Consider the following 26,902-nt stretch of genomic DNA (forward strand, 5'->3'; position numbering starts at 1 on the left):
GAATTATCTGGAAAATATGATAAGTTGAAGGTTACATAACTTATTAAGTGGGAAGATAGTGGTCTGGTATGAAGCTGGCAAGATTTTTCTGGAAGCATTTAGAGTTTTAGGAAACTTGAGAGTTGAGAAAAATTTAATCCCAGAGGGAAAGGGATGCAGAATCTTCTATTGGAACAGAAATGGCCAAGGAGAGAGTTGTAGAAATGTAAGACTTTTGAGTTGTTTTTTAAAACTTATTCTTCGCCTGGAAGAGACAAACCATCATCTGAGTCAAACTGTGAACCCCCAAAGGAGAAGAATGAAGGCAGCCTGCTGTTACAAGGCCCCACTTTTTGGAGAATGGGCTACTGCTTGCTTGGCAGCCCCAGAGCACTTTTACTGAGATATTTTGGGGTTGGGTTGAACTCTGGAGAACATCTGCTGATATTCTAGTGCTCCCCACATAGGTGGTCTCTCCAAGACACAGAAAGAAAGAGTAGGATCATCAAGGAGGTTGGATGGAAATGTTGGAGATGGTTGAAGTCAACAGGGAACTGTCGGTGAAAAGGACCCGATCACGGGCCTTCCTGTACTTTAGGGAGCAGAAGTCCAAAACTCTTGGGAGGGTCTCCATATTTTCCATGTAGAGGCATTGACAATAATAGCCCCTCGCTCTGATTATTTTTGAATCCTTCCTTGCTATGTACAGGTAATCCTCAAGTTACGACCACAATGGACCCCAAATGTTCCGTTGCTAGGAGAGACATCTGCTAAGTGAGTTTTGCCCCATTTTACGGCTTTTCTTGCCACGGCTCTTAAGTGAATCTCTGCAGTTGATAAGTTAGTAACATGGTTGTTAAGTAAATCTGCCTTCCCCATTGACTTTGCTTGTCATAAGGTCGCAAAATGGGATCGCTTTGGGACACAGAAACGGTCATAAATATGAACCAGTTGCCAATCTTCTGAATTCAGATCACATGATCATCACGGGGAGGGCTGCAAAGGCCGTAACCCTGAAAAAACGGTCCTGTCACTTTTCCCCCCATGCCGTTGTAACTTTTGAATGGTCTCTAAGCGGACTGTTGTAAGTAGAGGACTACCCTCACCTCTCATTCTGCCTTTTATGACCGTATAACGGGCGCATGGATTTAAAAAAAATGGAACAGAAGGCTTAAAAGTTCTTCACAGTTTATTCAAACCACTGGTAGATTCGTGAGAAAAGCTTGTGCAAGTTTTCTTTTTAACACATCAAATAATTCAACAGCAGCACGCATTCCATTCAAAAATAAGCACCCAAAGAAATATGGACCTCACAATCATCACAACCCCCCCACCCCCCAATAATGCCTCTTTGTAAATCAAGTGATTTGAAAATGATAGGAATCAACACAACATCAAAATGTGGATTAATTGCTCCTCGTTATCACTATTTTGAGCTGTACCCTTGGAAGGGCTGCCGGCCTTCGCAAGGCATCTGGGGCCAGCCACTAAGTACTTTTAGGTCAACAATTGTTGTTCTTCAACTCTGTCATCCCAGGTTCAAGACTGGACAAACTTGTTTTTTTGGAAAACGTTCATACCTCTGTTGGAGAGTCTACCTTTAGGGTGTTTTGGGGGATTTCTTGATTTGTGACAATCTGACCTGGCTACTTATCTACTTGACTAAATCGGAGCTGGTCAGGTTTGGTGAGGTGACAGAAATAACATTCTTGGAAGGACCATGAACCAGCTAGGACAGGGGCCAGCAACCCGTAGCTCTGGAGCTGCATGTGGCTCTTTCATCCCTCTGCTGTGGCTCCCTGACGCCAGTCGGCACCACAGTTTTGAGAGGAACATCCGGTTAGGGGCAGGGGGGAAGCAGAGTGTTCCAATAGGAGACCCTATGCCAAGAGGCAGGTTTTCCGGTCAGCTCCACAATTGATAGGGCTTGCGGTTAGGAGAAGTGGAGGAAAAAGGACGCCGCACTAGGAGGAGGCTCTATGGTGGGGGAACCGGACTTCCGGTCGGCTCCAGAATTGAACGGGGGGCTTCTGGTTAGGACCTTTGTAGCTCCAACCCCTGAACGAGGGCTATGAAATGTTTTGTTGGACCTCTAGAACTAGGTTTTGGATTGTTGTGCGTGGATAAGGAGAAGGATTAGAGAAAGGGTGTCAAACACCCATCATCATGTTGTCGTCACGGGAATTATCAACTTTTCCCCTTCGCTAAACCGGGGGTGGGCGTGGCCAGCATGTGGTGCTTCGTGGCCCGTGAGTTTTGATACCCCTGCTTGAACTTAGCTGCCCTCTGTTCTTTTGGGTGATTGGGGAACACAACTAACAACATTTTGGCAGACCTGATACACTTAGAAATGAGGAAAGCCTTCTTAGATATTCTTTAGAGGAAGTCTAAATCAAAAGAGAAGCTTGCAAGCATCTTTGTAATAACCCAAAGAGGAATAGCCCAGGAATTCTTGGGAAAGTTACTGGATTTCCTGAGGAAGTGCGGGAGAAGACACACAAGGCCTGTCTCGTCATCATCTTCGGGTGGAAAACAGAAGGCGTGATGAGGCCCTCAAGGCTTCATGTTCCACCACTGGAAGGAAAAGGGCTTCCGCCGGACATTTGTGCCACAATGAACATCGCCATGTTGGAGGTAGTAAGTTCCGTAGTCGTCGACGAAATTGCAGGACAAGCCTAAGGGCTCCAGGAGACGGCGGACCTCTTTCTCCAAGCAGCATTGGCCGTCGATGATGGGTCCAAACGGCTTTGGGATGCCCAGGTGTTTCCCCAGGACAATCATATTTACCTGCAGAAGGGAGATAAGCAGCGGTCTAATAGGTTAGATTGCAATCAGTTTTCATGATTTTGGACCCTAGTGAAATGCAATGAGAAGGAAACCCATAACGTTTTAACAGTCTTCTTCTCCATCTACTTTTAAAGTCAAAAGTTCTTTACTAGGGACAACTAATTAAGTCTTAGTTACCGTATTGTTCAGAGTATAATATGCATTTTCCCCCCTAAAGGAGGGTAAAAATTTGGGTGTGTCTTATTCACCGAGGTCTCTGCCTCCCATCAATTTACCTCCTTGTAGCAAACGGGCGAAATGTGGCTTGCGAAGGTAGCAATAGGCTATGACACTCCCTGCAGCCTGAAACAGCTGGTCATAGGGAGGCGTCCTGAAATTGAAAGTGAAACCGGGTGTTTGCTGCAAGGAGGCAAATTGCTGGGAGCCAGAGGCAGATTTTTTCTTCTAATCAGGCTAAACTGAAACAGGCTGTTTGCTGTTTGCAGCAAGGAGGTAAGTCAATAACAACCATGTTTCCCTGACCCTCGAAATAAGCGCTTGGCCTTATTTTCGGGGAGGTCTTATTATTTTTGAGGTGCAGAAGGCAACGAGCGTGGTCAACTCATGGCTGCTGCTGTATTGCAATATTTTTGGGGAGGGCTTATTTTAGCGCATGCGCTCAAAAGCTTGATTAGGCTTATTTTCCGGGGAGGTCTTATTTTTGGGGAAACGGTATAAATGCCTATAAAATGTCCAAATTATTACACTTATTTTTTAAAGATTGCTTTATTATTGTTCTAGACAACAAAATGAAGAAGCTTTTTAAACTATATGCTTGATCTGAAGAGGCCCAGTACTATTGTATTTTCTTTTAAATTGCAGGGAATATGTATACTTCCAGAAAGCCTCATCAATTTTTAACAGCATCTGTACAAGTATAGTCAGAAATGTAACACCACAAACAGTGTATATCGTCTGTTTGCTGCAAGAAGGCAAATTGCTGGGAGGCAGATTCCCCCCACCTTGTTTTCCTCCCCCAAAAGCTAGGTGTGTCTTATATTTTGGAGCGTCTTATACTCTGAAAAATACGGTATCCATCTGGATTGTGTAGCTTCATGTTAGAGCTGTTCAGAAGGATGCTGTAGAAGACACAGCTCTGGATTCACCCAATATTTCGAGCCAAACAAACCCTGGGGCCACACACCCTACTGGGCCGTGGCCTACTCATAATTTGGGCCGCACAAATGGCTGGCTGGAGCGCATGCGCACGTATTTGCATAACTTGCATGAGTGATAGGCCAGTGGGCACTTGCATGCATGCCAGCTTGACACGCAAGTTGAGCTGCACATGTGCGCCATCTCATACCGTGTTCAAGGCAACAGGTACCTATTACCACATGTGGTGGATGTGTAGTAAAGCAAGAGAGAAAGAACACACAGGTTCAGCTGCACATGTGTGTGCTAGCCCATGCCCTGCTGAAGGGTTGCGTGTGTGCTGGCTCAACGCAGCCCAGTTCCCCTCTTCCCCCAACAGCCGGGGTGGCAATCCCCAAACAGTTGGGACCGCTGTCCTTTAAGAGATTCTTGTGATGTGTGAATCTAACCAACACATCAAAATTGCGTGTTGCGTTTCCTGTCATCCCACACCACCCTTGCCTGGAGAAGGGATGGCAATCAGGAGCTCAAATCTGGCTGCCGGCTGACCAGCCGAGGTGGCGCAGTGGTTAAATGCAGCACTACAGGCTACTTCAGCTGACTGCAGTTCGGCTGTTCAAATCTCACCGGCTCAGGGTTGACTCAGCCTTCCATCCTTCCGAGGTGGGTAAAATGAGGACCCGGATTGTTGTTGTGGGCAATATGCTGACTCTGTAAACCACTTAGAGAGGGCTGAAAGCCCTATGAAGCGGTATATAAGTCTAACTGCTATTGCTATTGCTAAAGATGCCCTCTGCTTCTTCAACCCAAGTTGAATTAAGCTAAACCTTTGACTGGTGGGTGACATCTTGGCTGGTTCTTTTCAAAAAATATTTGGGGTGGGAGTCTTACCATGTCTGGGAAATAAGCCTCAGCGGAAGCCTGGACCACTTGAGTAATAGACGAAGGCAACCTGAGAAAAGGATGGAACAGCTGAGGTATCTCAATGATGTCTTCCTCTTCCAGGCCCAGCTCCCTTTTAAGGATGTGTTTGTTCCAGTCAATACACTCCTGAAAAGGAAAGTAAGCTTCAGTGAATAAAAAGGAGTAGGGAGAGGCCACACTTAACATTTTAATATTTAAAATACTTAAAATATTAATATTTAAAATATTAAATATTTAAAAATGATAATATTTCAGTGCCCACAAACTGACTGCCGGTAAAACCATAACTTCCCTGCAGGCAGTCCTCGACGTATGCCCACAATTGAGCCCGAAACGTATGTGGCTAAGTGAGAAATTTATTAAGTAAGCTTCGCTCCACTTTAACATTTTTCTTCCCATGTTTGCTAAGTAAATCACTGCGGTTGTTGAACAGTTGTTAAAAGGAATCTGGCTTCCCCATTGACTTAGCTTGTCAGAAGGTCGCAAAAGGGGATCATGATCAGATTCGGACAGTGAGGAGGTTGGGGAGGAAGATGGGCCAGTCCTGGAGTCTGGGGAAGGCTCTGATGAGAGCTCTGTCGGGGGCAGAGTGGGGGACCAGAGCCATCTGCCAGTTATCAGCTGCCTTCAGAGTCAGACATCAGTGAGGCGGAAGAACAGCTGGAGCCTGTTCCCAGTGTTGCCAGACGAAGGGAAACAACTAAAGAACAGGGGTCGGCTTGGGAGTAAGGCCACCGGTGGATGGGGAATGGCCCCCTCCCAGAGGAAATAAAAGAGGAGCGAAAGGGGAGTGGAGCTTGCAGGAGACAACTAGTTCGCTTCATTGGTTTGTGACTCCGAGATTCCTTGCCAAGTTCTGCAGATATCGACCTGGAAGCTCTCCAAGCCAGATAAGGTCTGTGACTGTAAATCCTCCCTTGAAAGACTTTGCTGGGTGTGAATGAGAAGAATTCAAAGCAAATTAACAAAAAGGGTTTTTGTCGGGACAAGGAGTTTGTTTCATGCTCTTGGGAAACCTCGATCAGAACACCTCATGTATGGCCCATGCTTAAATGTTTTACTGACTGGGTAAAGCCTTCAGTATCTGAACAAAACAAGGAATAATCCCTTCATCCTCTTTGTTGGATCACTCAGTTTCCAGATTTCATAGCGCAATAGATGGGTTCTTACTTGGCAGTGTCCATTCCACTCTCTTAAGAATTTGTCGGCAATGATTTCTGATATGGGACGGGGCTGCCAACCACTTCCTGTAGATTCAATTCCTATTTGGAAAAAGGAAAATGATTTGGTTATTGGTGTGCATGTGACTTTTAATCTCCAGTTAGAAGCCCAGTGCTTGGTGAGAAGGAATATTGTAATTATTCTATAATAGAGGAAGCTGTTTATTGCAACAGTTCGGAGTCCTTGCTTGTTCCCAGGGGGAGAACATGTTGGAAGGGAGAAACTCAACTCATGTTAATGTAATGGAGCCCAACAGTTGACCTCATCCTTTTCAGAAAATGAAGCACCCTTTGGAAAAATTGGACTTTCCAGGAGCAGTAGGATTCAAACATTTTACTATTCTGTTGGTCGTGGTGTGGCTTGGTGGGCGTGGCAGGGGAAGGACACTGCAAAATCCCCATTCCTTCCCCACTTCAGGGGAAGGATACTGTAAAATCTCCATTCCCTTCCCACTCCAGGGGAAGGATACTGCAAAATCTCCTTTTCCACTCCACTCCAGGGGAAGGATACTGCAAAATCTCCTTTTCCACCCTACTCGAGGGCAAGGATACTGTAAAAACTCCATTCCCTCTCCACTCCAGGGAAAGGATGCTACAAAATCTCCATTCCCTCCCCACTCCAGGGGAAGGAAACTCCAAAATCTCCTTTTCCACCCCACTCTAGGGGAAGGATGCTGTAAAATCGCCATTCCCTCCCCATTCCTGGGGAAAGGATATTGTTCTCCTTTGCAGGGTAACAGAAGAATACCCAGGTGATCAGCTGGGACTCTGATCAGCTGGGACTTGGTAGGCAGAGAATAAATGGGGCATGGCCAGCCAGAGGTGGTAGTTGCCAGTTCTTCGAACTACTCAAAATTTCCACTACCAGAACCAGACAGAACTGGCTGAATACCACCTCTGGTCCCAGTTCTCTTTAGTTTCAGTTCAGATGTCCTACACAGGAGGAAGAAGATAAACTGACCGTCAGGCATTTTGGCTTTCCCGTAGCCTTCCTTTTCCTTCTTTTCCAGCAGTTTATAGCAGGCGTTTGGGCTGGCCAGCAGCATGCGGAAACCCTGGAATGGGCGTAAGAAAGGGAGTAAGGCAGATAGGACAGAAAGAAGACTAGCAGACTAAAAATAAGAATTTAGCAGCTTAGGAGAAGCTTCACGCAGGGCAGCCAGCCAGAAACTGCTGAAAGGACACTTTGAACCACCACAATAGGTTTCTCGGTCCATCGTACAGGTGTGAAGGAGAAGGATGGCAAGTTATTTAGCAATAGCAGTAGACTTATATACCGCTTCATAGGCCTTTCAGGCCTCTCTAAGCGGTTTACAGAGAGTCAGCATATTGCCCCCAACAATCTGGGTCCTCATTTTACCCACCTCGGAAGGATGGAAGGCTGAGTCAACCCTGAGCCGGTGAGATTTGAACCGCTGAACTGCTGATCTAGCAGTAGCCTGCAGTGCTGCATTTAACCACTGCGCCACCTTGGCTCTTCAGCTTTTTCAGCTGAAAAAAATTTCAGCTTTTTCTCATGTCAAGGTTGTTAGGGAAGAGGTATTCCGTAGTAGAGTCCTGATGTTTAATTGGTTCCAGTGCTTGGTCTCTGCAAACCCTAGAGATTAACAGCTGGATCAGAGATCCACCTTGAAAACAGTCACCTGCTCAAACCTTAGGACTGGTCCTTGTCAATATCCCTCCTTGGGGTTGGACTAGAAGACCTCCAAGGTCCCTTCCGACACTTGTTATTCCTCTGGTAGCAAAACAGACTTTGTTTTTCCTTGAGGACATTTCGCTTCTCATCCCAGAAGCTGCTTCCATTCTATCAGCTGTTCCCAGTTCGATCTTCGGTTCTAAGAGCTGTGGTGGCGCAGTGGTTAGAATGCAGTACTGCAGGCGAATTCTGCCAACTGCCGGCAGTTCGATTCTCACCGGCTCAGGATGGACTCAGACCTTCCATCCTTCCGAGGTGGGTAACATGAGGACCCAGTTTGTTGGGGGCAAGAGGCCGACTCTGTAAACTGCTTAGAGGGGACTGCAAACCACTGTGAAGCGGTATATAAGTCTAAATGCTATTGCATTTAGTCCACTTGCCTTTAGAAAAAGTACCTTTGAGACAACCATGACCTGGATGACTGAGAACCTCCATAAAGGAATGTGGGTTGATTTATAGATCTTATATACCTCCAGGCTCTTAAGAATGGGACGTTGAAAGATTTGGTTAGGCCAATTACTTTGAGGGAGTAGGGCAGCTTTTGGGCACCAAGGACCGGTTCCCTGGAGAGAAGGATTTCCGCATACGAGAGTGGGCGTGGTTTCGTGTGCTGCCTGCATCCCATCAATGGGGCTTTGTTTATTCCCGTGGCCTGATTTCTGGCATGCCGCAGCCCGAAACCAGTTCAAAGATTAGGGGTTGGGACCCTTGGACTAGGGTTTCCCATGAACAAAACGTCTCCTGGTTGTGAATACTGTAAATGCAACCATATTTCATCCAAGGGTCTAGTGCAGAGGTGAGCAACCTGCGGCTCTGAGCCGCATGTGGGTCTTTCATCCCTCTGCTGCAGCTCCCTGTCGCCGGTCAGCTCCACAATTGATAGGGCTTTCAGTTACGACAGGTAGAGGAAAAAGGATGCTGCGCTTGGAGGAGACTCTATGGTGGGGGAACCGGACTTCTGGTCATGCTCCAAAATTGAACAGGGGGCTTCCGGTTAGGAACTTTGTGGGTCTTTGAGTGTTTAAGGTTGCCGACCCCTGGCCTAGTGGGACACTTTATAGAAGACTTAGGAGCTTCACCCCTGGGTGGAAATGCAGAAGGTTAAACAGTTCTCCCTGCAACTGTTCACCAGCCTCCAAAGCCGCCTTGACATATTCACTAATTACGCAAACTGGTCGCTTAAAGCTCAAGTTTGAAAGAAGACTATGGATCCATACCTTCCGGTCTGGGGCAGGTACGAAGGTGAGGAATTCATCTACGTGTCCCACAAGGAGCCAATCCGTGTAGAGTTCAATGGGAGATTGTACAACTTGGCCGTGGAGGAAATCCTTGACCAGTTGGGACATTGGGGCATTCCTAAAAAAATTTAAAAAAAGATGGGATCTGAATTCTCATGGTGTGTTAAACCATGATTTGTTAATGCACCAAAATGGATCGATTACCCGCCACCCTAAGTCATTGACGTTGAGTCCTTTATTGATTAGCCCTTGGGGTCATATCGAAGTGCAAAGTTCCAGAAACAAATTATTACTAAAATTTGATAAAAGCAATTTAAAATGGAATTGGATAAAATACAATTTTAAATGAAATAGGAATAAAATATAATTTTAAATGAAATAGGAATAAAATACAATTTTAAATGAAATAGGAATAAAATACGATTTAAAATGGAATTGGAAGAAAATACAGTCTAAAATGAAACTGGAAGATATAGATAAAATATGATAAAATTATATTTCGGTGTCACCCTTGCAATCTACCTCAATCGGTCCCACTTATGCAGATCTCAACGGAACCATTTTGTGTAAGGACGGTGCTCTGTTAAATGTTATTTTCTGGTTCTGGCTGCACTTAAGGTACGTATGGGGATCCCAATGGGCCATCCGTTTGGTATATGGACCAAGGTACCTGCCTCTCAGCCCGTTATACAAGCAACAATCAAATAGGACCTGGATGGCAGACGGAGCTATTTGTCGGCACACAAGGCGTTGCCCCCCACCCCCCGGAGGCTTCAGGAGTTTCCCTGACCCACGACCCTCCCAAAGTCACTTCCGGTTTGCTCGTAGGGCCATTTTTTGTCCTCCGGAGCCTTCAGGGAAGCCTCCTGAGGGCTCCTGAATGCTCCAGAGGGCTAAAATCGGACCTACAAGCAACCCAGAAGTGACTTCTGGTTTGCTCGAAGGGTTGTTTTTTCCCTCCTGAGGCTTCAGGGAAGTTCCTGAAGCCTTTGGGGTGGGGTGTGGGTCAGGGGAGGCTGTTTTTGCCCTCCCCAGGCTCCTATAAAGCCTCTGGAGCCTGGGGAGGGCAAAAAATGGCTTTAAAAAAGGCTGAACTCAGCTTGCCAGCACGTGTATGCGCGCTGGCCAGCTGACGGGGCAACGCCTCGCATGCCCTGACAAATTGCTCCGCGTGCCACCTGTGACACGCGTGCCATAGATTCGCCATCCCGGGCCTAGAGAGTTGCCCCTGCATGGCAATGGAAGCATGTGGTCTCCCTTTTCTATTTCAGGAGCTCAAGCCATGTGGTCCTGTCCACCATTAAAACCATCTTTCCAAGCAGCCTCCATGTTTCCAGAGTCTTTTTCCCCCACTTGGAGCTGAACCCAGAAGGACAAGAATCTTGCTAGGAGAACAATCACATTTCCCGTGGACATCCCTACTGACATTTGCGCCGAAGGCTGAACACCATTAACTTGAAGAGATGTACAATTCTGTGCGGATGCTAGGGCGAACTTCTCCAGAACTTCCATAAGGGAAGAGGAACCCCTAGAGATCTTCTGAGTTTAAACCACAGATATGTGAGAATGTCCTTATGGCCTCCTGCCATCACTTACCTAGGAAAAGAGGATCCTATTAGGATACGCCCAAGGGGATATTCCTTGCCTTTGACATTCACCGGCGGGCTGACTTCGAGATTCCCAAAGGAGTCCAGGCTACTAGGAGACCGCTGGGAGGATAGTTCCCGTTTTACATACCCAAAATCTGGACCCTTGGGAGGGAAAACGAACAGTTGCGTCAAATCAAATGGACATTATTCCATCATTTTTTCATTCGTACTGAGAGATTGAATCAGGGAAGTCCTTAAATTAAACTTTCCTACAGAGCCGTGATGGCGAACCACGTCTCCAAAGTGGCACGGAGGACCACATTGCATGGCACACGTGGCGTCTGCGGGGTTTCTAGCACATGTGCGTGCATGACAATCAGCTGGCCTTTGCTCGTGTGGCAGTGCCCAAAACCGGAAGAGCTGGTCTTCTGTTTTTCGGCTTCAGCATGTGCACCAGCCAGGTGATCGTCACACACGCAAGTGTGCCAGTAACCGGAAGACTAGCTGGCTGTGTGCGCCGGAAACCAGAAGTTTATTTCCCAGCATGCGCATATCCCCTGGTCAGCTCTTCTTCTGGGTTGTGGCCCTAATGAGCATGCACACCCATCACTGCTATACAGCTAAGATAGTCATGGGACTCCCTCGGAATGCTACCAGAGACTTAATGGCCAAATGCAGAGCAAGGCCAAACTTAGCAGAGAGTCAAATGAAACTTTTCCAAGCTTGAACCGACCAGATGAACTCATTGCTTCCTGCAAAATGCTCACGTCCGTGTCAGGCCTGCAGCGGTTCCTTTAAGAATCTTTGGCCTGCCACATTCTCATTAAGGGGCGGGGGGGGGGGAATAGCAAGGGGTAGAATGTGTTGTTTTCAAAATAAAAAATTCCTTTCTGGAAGCTCAAGGTCATCTTTTGTCTCCGCACCTTTGCACCTGACCGGAAGCTGCTAGGCGTGGGTGCTAGCGTGGAAGAATAAGATTGGACCATGTGATGGATTGTGGGTGTGGGGACAAGATCATGAACTTTTAACTGGGTGGGATTCTGATGTAATTTCCAGTATTGGGATTTCATAGCATAATGCCAAGATGTCTGAAATATTAAATTGGAACTTTAAGGATCGTTTTGCCTTGGACTCTGATTTAATTCTACGTGATACTTGGAACGCTGACAGTCCGTCTCGCTCCTCTTTTATGTCTTATGGGAGGAGACAATCGTCTCCAAGCCTTACTCCCAAGTCGACCCTGTTTTCTTAATTGTTCTGGCCTTCTGGCAGCTCTGTGTATGCGCACACTGGGAACAGGCGCCCGTTGTTCTTCTGCCTCACTGATACCAGGCTCCGGAGGCAGCAAATAACTACCAGATGGTCTTGGTCCCCTCTCTGACTCTGGCAATTTTTAGAATTGCAAAAAAAAAAACAACAACAACCCCAAAACCCCTCGTTAAATGCACTTGTGTTATTATGAAAGGGAAAATGGAATGTGGTTACCATTGGTGTAAACTCTGGATTACTCAATCAGAGTAACTAGAAGAACCTTTTGTTAATCATTTAGCTGATTAACAGGAAGCATAGAAACTTTAACGATCCTGACAACTGGGAAACACCTAATCACTCCACCTAGTGGGAGATTGAAGAGGTGAGAGACCTGAGATAGGAGAATATGACTCGTATCTCACAGAGCTTTGTTGGCCTTAGAGAGTCCCTTGTTGCAGTTCCTGCTGGAAGACAAGGGGACCATTCAGCGAATCCGACTGACAAAGAGTGTCAGATGTCTGGGGATGGGCTTACATGGTACGTGTTAGGAATATAATTCTAACGGTTGGGTTGGCAATATATAAATCATGTAAAAATTCTATACCTGTTTCTTTAAAGCCTACTGTAAAATGTGATTGGTTGCTGTTTTCCTCAATCGGCCATAAGAGGGAGCCAGAATGACTGTTAGCTCTCTGTTTGTTAGATGCTGAGCTGATCTGATCTGAGTGTTTTGGAAGCTGGCTGTTAGAAAGTGCCGTGAGCTATTGTAAGTTTTGCAACTGCTAACAAACTTTGAGTACCAGACTGATTGTATGATACTGGACTATGTTATTTGGATTATCCCTTAACTGAAAGACATTGATGACTGACAGTCTTATCCGTGCATGACTTGGACTGTTTGATGGACTTTGATACCTCTATTTCCACGAAAGTAAAAGCCTATTTAAACTGCAGTGTCTCTGTATGCTGGTTTGTGTGTTCTCCAACACAACTCTCACAACGCTTCGCTGAACGGGGAACTTACCTAACAGTATGGACATTTGGAAAACCCATATAGATTATATCAAATAATGACAGGGAGAAGCTCCTTCACATCCATAACAATCAGAGCCCTCATCCGAGCCTTCCCCAGACTCCAGGACTGGCCCATGTTCCTCCCCAACCTCCTCACTGTCTGAATCTGCTGTCAGCTCTGCTGGCCACTGGCAGGCCACAACAGATAACATCACAGGACGATGTGAGTTTGACACCTCTGTTCTATATGTATACGAGGTATGTGTTGGCTGGGGAGTCAGTTGCCTTTGATAAAAAATCTGGCAAGTGACATAAAATGCTTATAAAACTTGATCTATCCCGTCTGATCTACCGTGTTTCCCCGAAAATAAGACAAGGTCTTATTTTCTTTTGACCCCTGAAATAAGCACTTGGCCTTATGTTCGGGGAGGTCTTATTATTTTTGCGGTGCAGGAGGCTCCTTAACCGCAGCCCGCAGATCAGCTGACCCAGAGAGGGCTGGAAGTTCTGTCTCTGTTTATGGCACACTCTTGCCAGCCTTAGCTGGGCCTGTGGCTCTTTTTGTGGCCGCCACTAAGAGAAGCGGAGCAGTAGCTAGGCTTTGCGGGAGCGGCCTCCACGAGGCCATTCGGCATGGATGGCAGGTGCAAGTCGGGCGTGTTAGGCATGTTCCCCCCTTCCCCCCCCCAGAAACGACGGGGACTGGCTGCACATGCATTTAAATATTTTAGGGGAGGGCTTATTATTGAGGGAGGGCTTAATTTAATGCATGTGCTCAAAAGCCCGATTGGGCTTATTATTCAGGGATGTCTTATTTTCCGGGGAAACAGGGTATCAAGCCTACTTTTAATTTTCATTTTTCATTTTCATTTTCACTTTATTTGTATGCCGCCCTTTTCCCTGGGGGGACTCAGGGCGGCTCACAGTTCAAAAGGGGGGGGGGAGGACAAACAATTTACAACATGGAGACACTACATCATTTAAGAACACAACAGTCATACAATTCGAGTGGGGCTAGAATCGTTAACCCCAGGCCAGCTGGGACAGCCAGGTTTTAAGGGCTATGCGGAAGGACTGGAGGGTGGTGAGGGTCCGAATCTCCACGGGGAGTTCGTTCCAGAGGGTCGGAGCAGCCACCGAGAAGGCTCTCCTCCGGGTAGTTGCCAGTCTACACTGGCTGGCTGATGGAATTCGGAGGAGGCCTAATCTATGCGATCTTAATGAAGTGAACAAGATGTGAGACAACCAGGATTTTCATTTTCTTGCAAGTAAGCGTTGAAAATAAAATGCAGAGCTGTGATTTTTCAACAGCTAAGATCAAAGCATGGGGGTGGGGGTGGGTGGGAACCACTTACCAAAACCTCCTTAAAGGGGAAGTAATTCAGGCCTCTGTTCCTTGGGGAGTCAAAGACAACCGGGAATGTTTTGTGGGGAGCCTGGACGTAGCCAAACTCTATCTCGTCCTAAATTGACAGAAAAGTTGATATAAAATTAAGAGGTGTCGCCTCTTTATGTTGTGCAATAGATTACAGATCATAGAAACTTACATTTGGGTTTTAATCTGTTGAAAACTCAAGGCAAAGCAATTCAGGTTTGTCTAGTAAAAATATTTTTTTTAAAAAAATGTTTTAGGCATCATTTTGAGGTGTCCCTGGTCTCTGAGCTTGCTTGTTTTCTTGCAGACATTTAATTACCCTAACTTGGGAACGTCATCAGTGCTTGGGGTTTGTGGAGAGGGAGAGGAGGAGGAGGAGGAGGAGGAGGAGGAGGAGGAGGAGGAGGAGGAGGAGGAGGACGACAACGACTACTGTGGGGTCCTTGGTGCTCTCTGAGTTTTCTTGCTTTCTTGTAGAGATTTAATTACCCAAACGAGCAAGCTCAGAGAGCACCAAGTATCCCATAGACTTCCTCCTCCTCCTCCCTGCATACTCCACTCCCTCCTAGCACTGATGATGTTACCTAGTTGGGTAATGAAAGACCTGCAAGAAAAGAAGCAAGCTCAAGAGAGCACCAAGGACCCCATAGTTCTCCTCTTCCTCTCTGCTCACCTCAAACCTCCTAGCATTGATTGTAATAATAATAATAAGCTACAAATATTCTTTACAGGCATAGTTTTTATTGCAACAGAGTGCAAATAATTGGGATCCGTGAATATGGATAAGAATTTCAGGTGAACCTTTGATGTTACCACACAGATGGATGCATTAAGAGGAGAGATGCCACCTAGCCTTGGTTAAAAGCACCTCCCATTATTTCTGGAGATGTACAGGATAAGGGTTCCACCACAAAACCGCGGACGACAAAATCGCGGTCGACGAAAGCGCGCATTTGACGTCATCACAGCGCGACGAAAACATCGCGCTGTGATGGAAAAATGTAAAAATAAAGCGAAAACCTTACCCTAACCCCCCCAAACCTAACCCTAAACCTAAGCCTAAATCTAACCCTAAACCCAACCCTTAACCTAACGCTAACCTTTAACGTAAAATTTAACGTAACCCTAAGGCTCTAAACCTAACCCTAACCCTTAACCTAACCCTAAACCTAACCCTAAACCTAACCCTTACCTTTATGTGAATCGGCTTGCTTTAATTTTATTGTTATTTCAATTTTTAATTTTTTTCGTCGCGCTGTGATGACGTCAAATGCGCGCTTTCGTCGATCGCGCTTTTGTGGACCGCGGTTTTGACGGGTCACGCAGGATAAGAACTACCCCCGTTTCTTCTCCAGTAGCTTCAGGATCTTGTTTGACAGATGCCCCAAACGTCCTCTCGGCTGTGACCTACCTGGATCCATCGGTCGTCCCTATTTTTCTCTTCCGGGCTGATAATAAATTTGCATCCAGCTTTTGTCGCAAGCTTCTTTATATGTTCTACAAAATCCTTATTACCCTCGACACTGGATATTCAGAGGAATAGATGGAGATGTTGAAAGAAAGAAATAGAGAAGAGATAAGGGCTTGGGTCTTTGCCAAACTTGATAGTGGGGATACAGAAAGCTTCAAACATGTATGTTGCAGAGGTAGTATTCAGCCAGTTGGCATCAGTTCATCCGGTGGCAGAAATTTTTGCCCGTTCGGCGAACCGGTAGCGCGTGGCCGGCTGGCCACGCGCCCGAACTGGTCTCCTATCGCCAGTTTCTCACCCAGCCTGTCCAATCACTGCTTGCTTGCACTGCCTCTTTGCATACTGGCTCTCAAAGGGGCTGGCCACAGGCCCCTGAAAAATAATCCAGTTGGCGAAAAAGCAGCTGCTGTTGCCGCCATCTTCTTCACGCATGTGCATCCCATTGTCTTGCAGGTCCAAGTCTTCTGGAATGGGCCAGCCGCCGCGGAAGATAAGCAACCAAAGAGGAGGTGATGGGGAAGAAGTTGGGAAACGGGGGCGACTAGCAAAGGGAGGGCCGGGAAAAATCTTTTAAAATTCCCTACCTTTTCCTGTGGGCGTGGCAGGTGGCTGAGTGGGTGTGGGCGTGAGTGATGTCACATTGGCTGCACCCACTCAGTCACGTGCTCCCCACCTAGCCACGCCCACCGCTTTTAAACTTTTAAATCTCACCACTGGTATGTTGGTCCCGGAGTCCTTACCTGCAGACGTAAACCGTAACTGGCTGCAAGGTGTTTGGGGTCATGATCCATGGAGCCACCCGGAAGACCAAAGTATCCGTGAAAATGGAAGTTTCTAGGACCTCCTGAAGCAGGAAAATACCGGAGACAAGGACCAAGAAAAAGGTTGAATTCCAGAAAGATGCATCTACACATTTAAAAGTTACAAGATTCAGGAGTAGAGAGCTAAGCTTGGAGTAAAAAAAAAAACAGAAAGAGAGGTCAACATTCTCTTTAGTCCAGGAAAGGAAAAGGGGTAAAAAAGAAGCTCAAGATAATACCACGTTGATCCTCTTTAAAGATAAAGGTTCCCCTCGCGCCTATATGCTAGTCGTCCCCGACTCTAGAGGGCGGTGATCATCTCCGTTTCAAAGCCGAAGAGCCAGCGCTGTCTGAAGACGTCTCCGTGATCATGTGGCCGACATGACTAAACACCAAAGGCGCACGGAACGCTGTTCCCTTCCCACCAAAGGTGGATCCTATTTTTCTACTTGCATTTTTACCTGCTTTCAAACTGCTAGGTTGGCAGAAGCTGGGACAAGTAACAGGAGCTCACTCCGTTATGCGGCGCTGGGGATTCGAACCGCCAAACTGCCAACCTTTCTGATCGACAAGCTCAGCGACTTATCCACTGAGCTACCGCATCCCCACCGATCCTCTTTACTAAAGGAAATGTAAATTGATGATTTCATGATTCTGTTCATCAGATTTTCTACAGTAATAAAATGGAATTCCTGTAAGATTTTTGGGGTCTGTGAATAGCTGATAAATGAAGAAGTGAAGAAGGCCCTAGAGAGAGAGAGGTCCTTTGTTGACGATTGAAAAAGCATTTCAGATGCTTTCTCCATTTCCCTGTGAAAGGTGCTTCCTTCTCCCTCTTCCCCATGTTCTCTTTGATGTTCTCCATACCTTCTTGACGGGCTCCAGGAGTGAAGCATGGAAAGTGACAAGCCCCGAGAAGTCAACGTCTGGAAATTTCAGCCCTTCCACGTAGAAAACGCTCTCCACTTGACAAGGCTTCCGTTTCACGTGGTAGGAGATCTTTTCGGATCCTAGAACATGTTTGTAATATTTCTTCCCCTTCCTGTCTGTGAATCAAAACCCAATCGTGTTTTATTCATTTCTTTGTTTCTTGAAGGCAAACATTCATATCTTTATCCAGATCTGGCAGTTTTAAGCAGTCTGCATAATTAAACCCAAGCACATTAACCCTTTGAGATCCAAAGGAACTTGTGGTTGGCTATCATTGGTGACCAGAGAGTTGGTCAAACTTTTGATCTGTCGTAACAAAATTATGGACCTCCTCTTTGGTGCAGGGCAAGGAAGATAGGTATTGGTTTGATCCTCTCGAAAATACTCCCTTGTGCTCTCTAGATCATCATCATCATCTTCATTTAACGACCCCATAATCCCTTGAAGGGTGGAGTCTGGGCAACTGAATGCAGCCAGCAGAGTCTTAATGGCCAGATGCCCTTCCTGTCACCAATGTGGAGTTTTGTTCAGCAGATACATTCCCATTGTGCCCAGAGGGAGAAATATCTGCCTCTACCTAGGATCGAACTAACAGCCTCCTAATTGTAAGGCGAGAGCGCCACCTCTAGGCCATCGCACCACTCCTTCCTTGTTTTTCTCTACATGCGTAGCATAAAAGGGGTAACTGAACAACCATGGCTGCTTGGAGAAACTAGGACAGTGTTTCTCAACCTTGGCAACTTGAAGATGTCCGGACTTCAACTCCCAGAATTCCCCAGCCAGCATTCGCTGGCTGGGGAATTCTGGGAGTTGAAGTCCGGACATCTTCAAGTTGCCAAGGTTGAGAAACACTGATCTAGGATAAACATTCTCCTTTGGGTCTTTGCTTCATCTGCCTTCAGCCTCGGTCCTGAAGTCGGACCGCCTCCTCGCCTTCAACACTTACTTTTAAAGTAGAAGACCCCCACTTTGTCACAATCAGCTTTCGAGATGTGGAGAGTCAGCTGGTAATCTTCAAAAACTTCATTAGGTCCCTGAGTTGTCAGGATCATACGGGACATGTCCTGCAGGTCTAAAAGGAGAACCAATTCAATGTTCTGACCGAGGCTTCCCAAGAACACGAAACAAACTCCTTGTCCCGACAAAAAACCCTTTTATTAATTTGCTGTGAATTCTGCTCAAAGGAGGATTTACAGTCACAGACCTTATCTGGCTTGGAGAGCTGCCAGGCCGGTATCTGCAGAACTTGGCCAGGAGTCTCGGAGAGTCAGGAACCAGTTAAGTGAACTAATTGTCTCCTGCAAACTCCACTCCCCTTTTGCTCCTCTTTTATTTCCTCTGGGAGGGGCCATTCATCGTCCACCTGTGGCCTTCATCCCAAGTCGACCCCTGTTCTTTAGCTGTTCCCTTCATCTGGCAACTCTGCGCATGTGCACACTGGGAACAGGCTCCAGCTGTTCTTCTGCCTCACTGATGTCTGTCTCTGAAGGCAGCTGATAATTGTCAGATGGCCCTGGCCCCCTCCCTGCCTTTGACACAAAGCCCTCATCAGAGCCTTCCCCAGACTCCAGGAGTGGTCCAGGTTCCTCCCCAACCTCCTCACTGTCTGAATCTGCTGGCCGCTGGAGGGCCACAACATTCAATTCCAATTGAGCCAGAAACTCTTCACTTCTGGCCTCACACTTTCATTAACCACAATCTGGCTTTAGTTTGGTTGATGAGCTCAGCTATTCACAATTGTTCATGTGTCCGGTCACGAGAGCACAGCATGACCATTTAGGATAACTTTGGGGTGTTATATGGACCATCAAGCACCCATTCTGTGACCAGTGTAAATGCAAGCGGTCATCAGCTGAGGACTATCTGTACTTCAGCACCGTGTCTTTTACAGATTGTGGGTGTTGAAGTCCACACCTCTCCAAGCTTCGGAGGATGAGAAAAAAACGGCCCTTAACAATGGCTGCTGCCTCCTACCTTCCTTGGACGTCAGCTTGATATCCTTGTTGTCTTCCTTTTCATCTTTAGGGTTGTCTCGGTCACAGTTCACCAAGAGAATGGGACCTTTTCCATCCAGCCCCCACGTCCACTGGTCCTGCAGGGATGGGAAGCCGTGTCAGGGTGGACATCAGCAAAGGTGGGCTCCCTCTTCGGCTCTGCCTCCCCCCAGCCCGGATCTGTTCCTCCTCCTCCTCCTCCTCCTCCTCCTCCTCCTCCTCCTCCTCCTCCTCCTCCTCCTCCTCCTCCTCCTCCTCCTCCTCCTCTTTGTGGAGGCTATGAAAAATAACCACCATCTTCTCCGGAAGCCGCCAGAAGACAAATCTAAGATTTCAGGAGCCCTTGTGAAAAGCAGCGTCTGCTTCCCAAGTCATCCAGCGACAATTTCATTTATTATGTATTTATTCATTACATTTAGATCATTGCAATTGACCCAGTGAGTTCATTACAGCACCACCCCAGCCAGTTGTGCCCCAGATGTGTTAGCAAACCCCATCCTCCCCTGCCAGCAGGAGAAACAGCCCACAAAGCCATCAGTTTCCCAACCTCTCCGCTTTACGTGGCACATATTTTCATTCCTGTCATTCTACTCCAACCAAAAAACTTATTTGAATCTAACCTTTTGTTTCCCTCCTTTCGTCACCGTTCCCGAACGGTTTGTATCAGCATCCAAGGACATTTCTGCAGCAGGAAAACAAAGGAGGGGGGAGAGGAATGTTTTAAAACAAAGAGTCTTTTCACGATGCCCATTGAAAGCATCTGCTTGCACCCCAGTCTCATTTTTCGGTGAGAAAAGTGTATCTCAGGCCGTGTTGGTTAGTTGTCTGCTTTTGCCCTTTTCCCTGCTTGATCCCAGTCTGATCAGGGCAGGGTTCACCCATCCAGATGCGCTGAGTTACATACCTCCCCCTCCCCTAATTCACCTTTTGGGCGGTGCCAGGCCTCTGCATCCCTGCCAGCTTACCTATGCCGGTAATATGCAGAATCGCTTTGGCGATGGGGACATTGCCGTTACCTTCATAGTACGAAACTCTGATCTGCAATATACCATCAAACAGTAAATGTAAGTCAAAGGATATTGGGGATGGCACCCCTGAAAACCCCCTCCCCTCTGTAACACACCTCCGTTTTCAACTTTATAATCTATCAGGGCCCCTGTGCCCAAAGGAACATTGAATTGGGACATTTCTAATTTGCTTCGTGGTAGATAAACAGCAATAGCACTTAGACTTATATACCGCTTCACAATGCTTTTACAGGCCTCTCCAAGCGGTTTACAGAGCCAGCATCTTTCCCTCTACAATCTGGGTCCTCATTTTACCGACCTTGGAAAGGAAGTCAACCTTGAGCCTGGTGAGGATCGAACTGCTGGCAGTGGGCAGTCAGCAGAATTAGCTTTGTTCTAACCACGACTCTAATAAACCTTACCCTGCATTTTTATCTCACTCAGCTTTTAAAACAATTCTTGCATTGTACGTTGAGGAGGCTCCTCTGAAGGAGGAGAGTTTGAGAACCTACCAAATAAATTCAGGGTTTTTTTTGGTCTCCCTAGTTAGAATTCTCCACTGGTTCCCATTGCCAGTTTGAAGCACTTCCTCAATACCTGAACTTCATAAACCGGGATTATTGTGGAATAACGGAGTTGGAAGGGACCTTGGAGGTCTTCTAGTCCAACCAGCCAGTCCCCTTTCTCAAGATCCTATAGCAGTGATGGTGAACCTTTTTTCACCTCGGGTGCCAAAAAGCACACAGAAACAGGTGCTATCACACCACTCGCACTTGTGTTCCCACCCCCATAATTTAATTCCCCCTCACACCCTGCCTCCTGCACATGAACTCTTGACACCATCACCACCACCCTGCTGGCCCATACATGCGTACACGGCTTTCTTGGAGTCTGGGGAGGGCAAAAACGGCCTCCCCCGCTCTCCCGGTGGCCCTCCGGAGGCCAGAAACAGCCCCTTTTCCGATTTCCAATGGGCCCAGTAGGTCCGTTTTTTTTACCCTCCAGAGGCTTTCTAGGAGCCTGAGGAGGGTGAAAAACGGCCCAACCTGTAAACTGGAAGCTCGGGAATTGACTTCCGTGACTGCCGGTTGGGTTGTTTCTCTCCCTCCGGACGCTTCAGAAGGTTTTGCTCTGAAGCCTCCGGAGGGCTAAGAAGAGCCCAATGCGCAATGGAAGTCCATTCCTGAGCTTCCGGAGGGTGAAAAACGGCCAAAATTCAAGGCTGAAAATCAGCTGGGCAGCATGCGTATGCGCTCTGGAGCTGACAAGGCAATGCCTCGCGTGTCTTCAGAAATGCCTCCGTGTGCCCCCTGTGGCACACGTGCCATAGCTTTGCCATCACGGCCCTATAGCCTTTCAGACAAACGGTTGCCCGATCTCTTATTAAAACCTGGGTTTTTATAATATGCCCCCACAACGTCTGCCAGGAAGTCATTCCGCTGGTTTATTTATGATGATTTCCTTCAGGAAATCCCACTTGTAGGTCTGAAGAACAAATCCCAGGATCTGTTGGAGCAGGGAAGCAATCTTTGGCCTACGTTCCTCTCCTCACCTTTTCGTCATTGACTTGGTTGCTTGGCGCATCCATGGTGGCCCTGAACTTCACGCTCTTGTCCAGCGGCCATTTTGAGTCATGGCAGCAGGCCTTCGATTTTGTCATCTGATTTTCGATTTTGTAGATGTTCAGGCCTTGGGAGGCCCAGATCTCGAAGGAGGTCGCAGTCTTCGGGGCTGCCCTAAAAGGAAAGATGCCGTTCGTTGCAAAACTGTTCCCATTTAAGTCACAAAAGAGATTTAAGATATGCCGTTTCCTCCCTAAAGGTAAAGGTTCCCCTCGCACATATGTGCTGGTCGTTCCCGACTCTAGGGGACGGTGCTCATCTCCGTTTCAAAGCCAAAGAGCCAGCACTGTCCGAAGACGTCTCCATGGTCATGTGGCCGGCATGACTAAATGCCGAAGGAGCACGGAACGCTATTACCTTCCCACCAAAGGTGGTCCCTATTTTTCTACTTGCATTTTTTACATGCTTTCGAACTGCTAGGTTGGCACAAGCTGGGACAAGTCACCGGAGCTCTCTCTGTTACACGGCGCTAGGGATTCAAACCACTGAACTGCCGACCTTTCTGATCGACAAGCTCAGCCTCTTAGCCACTGAGCCACTGCATCCCTTTATATCCTCCATGCCTCCGTAAATTGCTTTCTTCCCCAGGAATAGTTCTGCTGGTTCATTGCCAAACCACCGCATAAATGTGGGTGAGATCAGACTCTTAATGTCCAGATTACTTTTCGACTGAAGGAATAAGGAGCTGCCCTCTAAGATATCATAGCCAATTCTATCGTTGGCTAATTCCAGCCTGTCAGAAATTGGGAATCTACCCCTAATGAATTTGGCAATGGAGAATTGACTTCCAAAATTCCTTTTTAGCCACTTCTTTCACACTGAAGCAGTGAAGGCAGAATTGACAGTGTGTTTCCAAGCTCCTTTCCCCCAAGCTAACCTGACCCAGGTAAATTCCACAACAATTCAACAATTAGCAATTATTTTAAACTGGGAATCCTTCCTGGTGTCTATGGAAATTCTCAATCATCCAGGCCCACGGTTGGTTATCCCGAAGGTGCTTTTTCCAAAAGGCAAAGGAACTTTCTTCCTGTCTTCTTCGAAAACATTTCCCTCTTAAAAGCTTATTGGATGAGGAGGGAAATGTTTTCAAAGAAAATAAGGAAGTCCAATTGCCTTTTTGGAAAAAAGCCCCCTTGGCAGTGGTGGGATTCAAATAATTTAACAACCGGTTCTCCGCCGTAATGACCAGCAGGATAGGTGGGGCTTGGTGGTCATGTTACTAGATGGGCGTGGCCAACTCAACATCACTCACGTTGATGGGCACTTCACCTTAGCTGTGACAATGTCACAATGGAAGAGCCAAGGTGGCGCAGTGGTTAGGGTGCAGTACTGCAGGCCACTTCAGCTGACTGTTATCTGCAGTTCAGCGGTTCAAATCTCACCAGGCTCAAGGTTGACTCAGCCTTCCATCCTTCCGAGGTGGGTAAAATGAGGACCCGGATTGTTGGGGGCGATATGCTGACTCTGTAAACCGCTTAGAGAGGGCTGAAAGCCCTATGAAGCGGTATATAAGTCTAACTGCTATTGCTATTGCTATTGCTAATGTAATAATGGTTAACCAGAGAGGCAGTTTCTGTAAGCAGGGCAATAAAGATTAGGCTAGAAACAACTTCCTCCCTTCCCTACAGAATTAGCCCTGTAAAGTGGAAAAAAACAAAAGGAGATTTCTTCCAACAACCGGTTCTCCGAACTGCTTAGAAAGTTTCCAACCGGTTCTCCCGAATAGGTGTGAACTGGCTGAATTCCACCATTGCCCCTTGGGACCAATTCTTCTTGATGTGAAGATACTGAGATGGGGAAGCGTTGAGCATCAAAGGAAGACCAATCAATTTCCCCCTGGGAATTGTGGCTATAATTTATCTCTTGCAACCAGAACAGGTGAAAACGTGGCAGTGTAGAAGCACACATTGGGTGTCAATCATTAACACATTTCGTCTGCATTTAGCTGTCTTTTTAAATGGTCTGTTTCCTGCTTTGTCTGTCTTCTCTCTCCACATTTAGTTCCCGTCTAATCCAAATTTAGTTCTTTGGCTTAATAAAGCAGTTCTCCAGGTCTTTATTCACGGTGCATGGTTCAAAAACAAAGGTAGAAGGAGGAACTATAAAGTTCTTTTTAAAAAGAGCCTTTGAGTGGTTATTGGTCCCTGCAGATCATCCTTAAGACCATCACATTCCTAAGGGGTTTTGTGGTTATGGAGTCTTTGAGCCCACCCAACAATGAAAGTGTTTTTAAGTGTGTGGTTTTGGCAAGGATTGTGCTGCATTCCCACCTGTGGTGACAACAGATTGGCTGATCCTTCACCTCCACCTGCACCCAGGTGACCTCACACCCTCCTCTGATTCTGTTGTGCAGTTGTCATTTCCAAGGTGTGCCCCACTGTCATGGTCTAATCGGAGCCAGTGTTTATTCAGCGCATGTATGCGCACACACATTCACCCCTGCGACAATCACAACAATTTCTTAAGAAGCCCAGTGTAAGCCTGACAGGTGTTGATAAATCCTGACAATTACAGTAACCTCAGATAGCTTCAAAATATATATATATCACGTAATAGAAAGAGGAAGAACTTAAATATTCATCAGTTTTGCCATGATTCCCATCCGAGTTTGTGATAAGTAACTGAATGACATAGGGATATTTTATGACATAGTAGGTGTCTTTTACCCCTATTTTTAGAAATTCAGCACCATCAGAACCTTTGTAAAATGAGCTCCCAGCCATCACTGCAAATCTAAGTTCTCCTCCTTTTTGGGTTGGGAAATGTTAGTGGTAAGTTTCTATAAAGTTTTTCTTTTTCTTTTAAGAAAAATGCTTCCATGGAGTGGACGGAACGAGCTCCCCGTGGAGATTCGAACCCTCACCACCCTCCAGGCCTTCCGCAAAGCCCTTAAAACCTGGCTGTTCCGACAGGCCTGAGGCTAAAGAGCTTTTGCCCCCTTCCTCGAATGGTATGGCTGTTGTGTGCTTTTAAATTGTGTATTGTTATGTTCGTCTTTTTTATCCCCTGTCTGTACCCCCTTTCCCTGACTTGAATTGTGAGCCGCTGGCTGGGGAATTCTGGGAGTTGAAGTCCAGACATCTTCAAGTTGACAAGGTTGAGAAACACTGGTTTAGGGCCTCCTGCTTGAGCAGGGGGTTGGACTAGAAGACCTCCAAGGTCCCTTCCAACTCTGTTATTTTGTTAGTTGGTTGCTGAAATTAAACCTATTGAGTTAAACTCTGGAGAACCATCTCCTTCTTTGGTGTCTAAGCCAAATCTTATCCCCCCCCTGATGGACGGACAAAAACTTTCTTCATTAATGGAAGACAGCAAACACCTTTGCTTCCTGTCTGCTCAAAATCTATTCTAGTGTCTTCTAAAACTGTTTGACTTCTAAACTTGGTGTTTAAGAAACCAAGTTCCTTATCCTTCGGCAGTTAATAGTTGTGAAATGTAGAGGCATGTATGCCGCAATTTTTTTTACTCTCTCTGCTAAATCTCTAAATCTTCTGCGAAACGGAAAGCATCTTTTAAGTTCTCCTTTTCTTCTGTAAATCAACAAAAAAGTTGCGTAAGGGGAATGTCTAGAAGATGCTTACCCATGGATGTCCAGGCAGAGTTCGGTGCCCAGGATGTAGACGGTGCTGGTAATGTTCTCCGTTGAAAGCTGGACACATCGCAGCTCAGCCATGCTGGGGTTTTTTTTCCCCCTCTCTTCCAGGGGTTTTTTGCTGGCTCTGGACTAAACATCCCTGAGCTGCAGGGAGAGATTTAAAAGGGGGAAAGGATGGGGTGGGTACCTGCTCAGCCTCTCCATCTTGCCATCTGATAGGCTGGTGCACACTCTAACCCCGCCTTCGGGGTTGCGGTGGCTGATTTGAGAACTGACAGCCCATGTTCTCATCCAAATAATGTAATCAGCTTCCACCCCAGGGAGGAGGAAGAAAAAGAGAAGGAAGTAGCCAGAAGGCGTGGAGACTTTCTAGAAAGTAGCCCAACCCTTGGCTGAAACAGGTTTATTCATTGATTTATTTAGATTTGATTTCTAGCGAGCCGAGGTGGCGCAGGGGTTTAGAATGCAATACTGCAGGCCACTTCTACCGACTGCAATTTGGCTGTTCGAATCTCACCAGGCTCAAGGTTGACTCAGCCTGCCATCCTTGGGACGTGTTTGTAGGGCGTGTCAAATTTCCAAACTTTCAATTTCCAAACATTAGGGTTGCTCAAAAGTTGTGACATGTCATAAAGATATTTTTGGTTATTTTAATCTTAATTTAGATGTGCTTGGACAATAACTACATAAGTATCATCACTTTTTAACATTTCGTTTGTTTCATTTCACAGGGTCAGCTGTCTTTCAGCCGAGGTGGCGCAGTGGTTAGGGTGCAGTACTGCAGGCCACTTCAGCTGACTGTTATCTGCAGTTCAGCGGTTCAAATCTCACAGGCTCAAGGTTGACTCAGCCTTCCATCCTTCCGAGGTGGGTGAAATGAGGACCCAGACTGTGGGGGCGATATGCTGACTCTGTAAACCGCTTAGAGAGGGCTGAAAGCCCTATGAAGCAGTATATAAGTCTAACTGCTATTGCTATTGCTATTCGTTAAACGTTAATTTTGTCTGAGAGTGTTAATACTGCTGGCCTCGTTTCCTGCGTGTGTAATAACGGATCTGTAATGGTTTCTAAAAAAAAAGAACAAGACTGTGAATCTGTAAGTTTGTCAGTTTTCTGTACAATTGAGTTCTCAAAGCAATTTTGGAGTAAATAGCCCTGCTCATAAACCCCATAATCCATCATCTGTTTCCTCCCCATATGTCCCTGGGTTTCTCACACCCAGGAAATGCCACGACCTGCAGTGGAGATGTGGAGATCAATCTTTGAGATCAGTAGA

At 46.6% G+C, this 26,902-nt stretch overlaps 1 protein-coding gene across 1 annotated transcript; it reads right to left on the bottom strand.

The window, feature by feature from the left end:
- Window positions 1-1,154: 1,154 nt before the first annotated feature.
- Window positions 1,155-25,798, bottom strand: LOC106543110 (protein-arginine deiminase type-1). The gene is made up of 16 exons (XM_087701824.1): window positions 25,613-25,798; window positions 21,962-22,145; window positions 20,368-20,440; window positions 20,023-20,084; window positions 19,383-19,500; window positions 18,355-18,480; window positions 17,346-17,524; window positions 16,419-16,522; window positions 15,619-15,730; window positions 14,188-14,295; window positions 10,575-10,729; window positions 8,958-9,096; window positions 7,006-7,099; window positions 5,995-6,086; window positions 4,792-4,950; window positions 1,155-2,766 (listed from the first exon to the last, which is right to left on the bottom strand). The coding sequence occupies exons 1-16, from the start codon at window positions 25,702-25,704 to the stop codon at window positions 2,533-2,535; spliced, it is 2,031 nt and encodes a 676-aa protein (XP_087557950.1). The 5' UTR covers window positions 25,705-25,798; the 3' UTR covers window positions 1,155-2,532.
- Window positions 25,799-26,902: the final 1,104 nt, after the last annotated feature.

This window comes from Thamnophis sirtalis, unplaced genomic scaffold, assembly GCF_051295495.1.
Source record: "Thamnophis sirtalis isolate CommonGarterSnake01/CBP01778 unplaced genomic scaffold, rThaSir2_p1.2 scaffold_15, whole genome shotgun sequence".
NCBI lineage: Eukaryota > Metazoa > Chordata > Lepidosauria > Squamata > Natricidae > Thamnophis > Thamnophis sirtalis.

Excerpts from the sequence above, each read along its gene's own strand:
- LOC106543110 (XM_087701824.1), bottom strand. The coding sequence starts at position 25,704 with ATGGCTGAGCTGCGATGTGTCCAGCTTTCAACGGAGAACATTACCAGC. Across the intron at positions 14,296-15,618 it reads GGGACGACCGATGGATCCAG|GACGAGATAGAGTTTGGCTA; the intron begins GTAGGTCACAGC and ends CTGTCAATTTAG. Across the intron at positions 9,097-10,574 it reads ATAGGATCCTCTTTTCCTAG|GAATGCCCCAATGTCCCAAC; the intron begins GTAAGTGATGGC and ends AAATTTTTTTAG.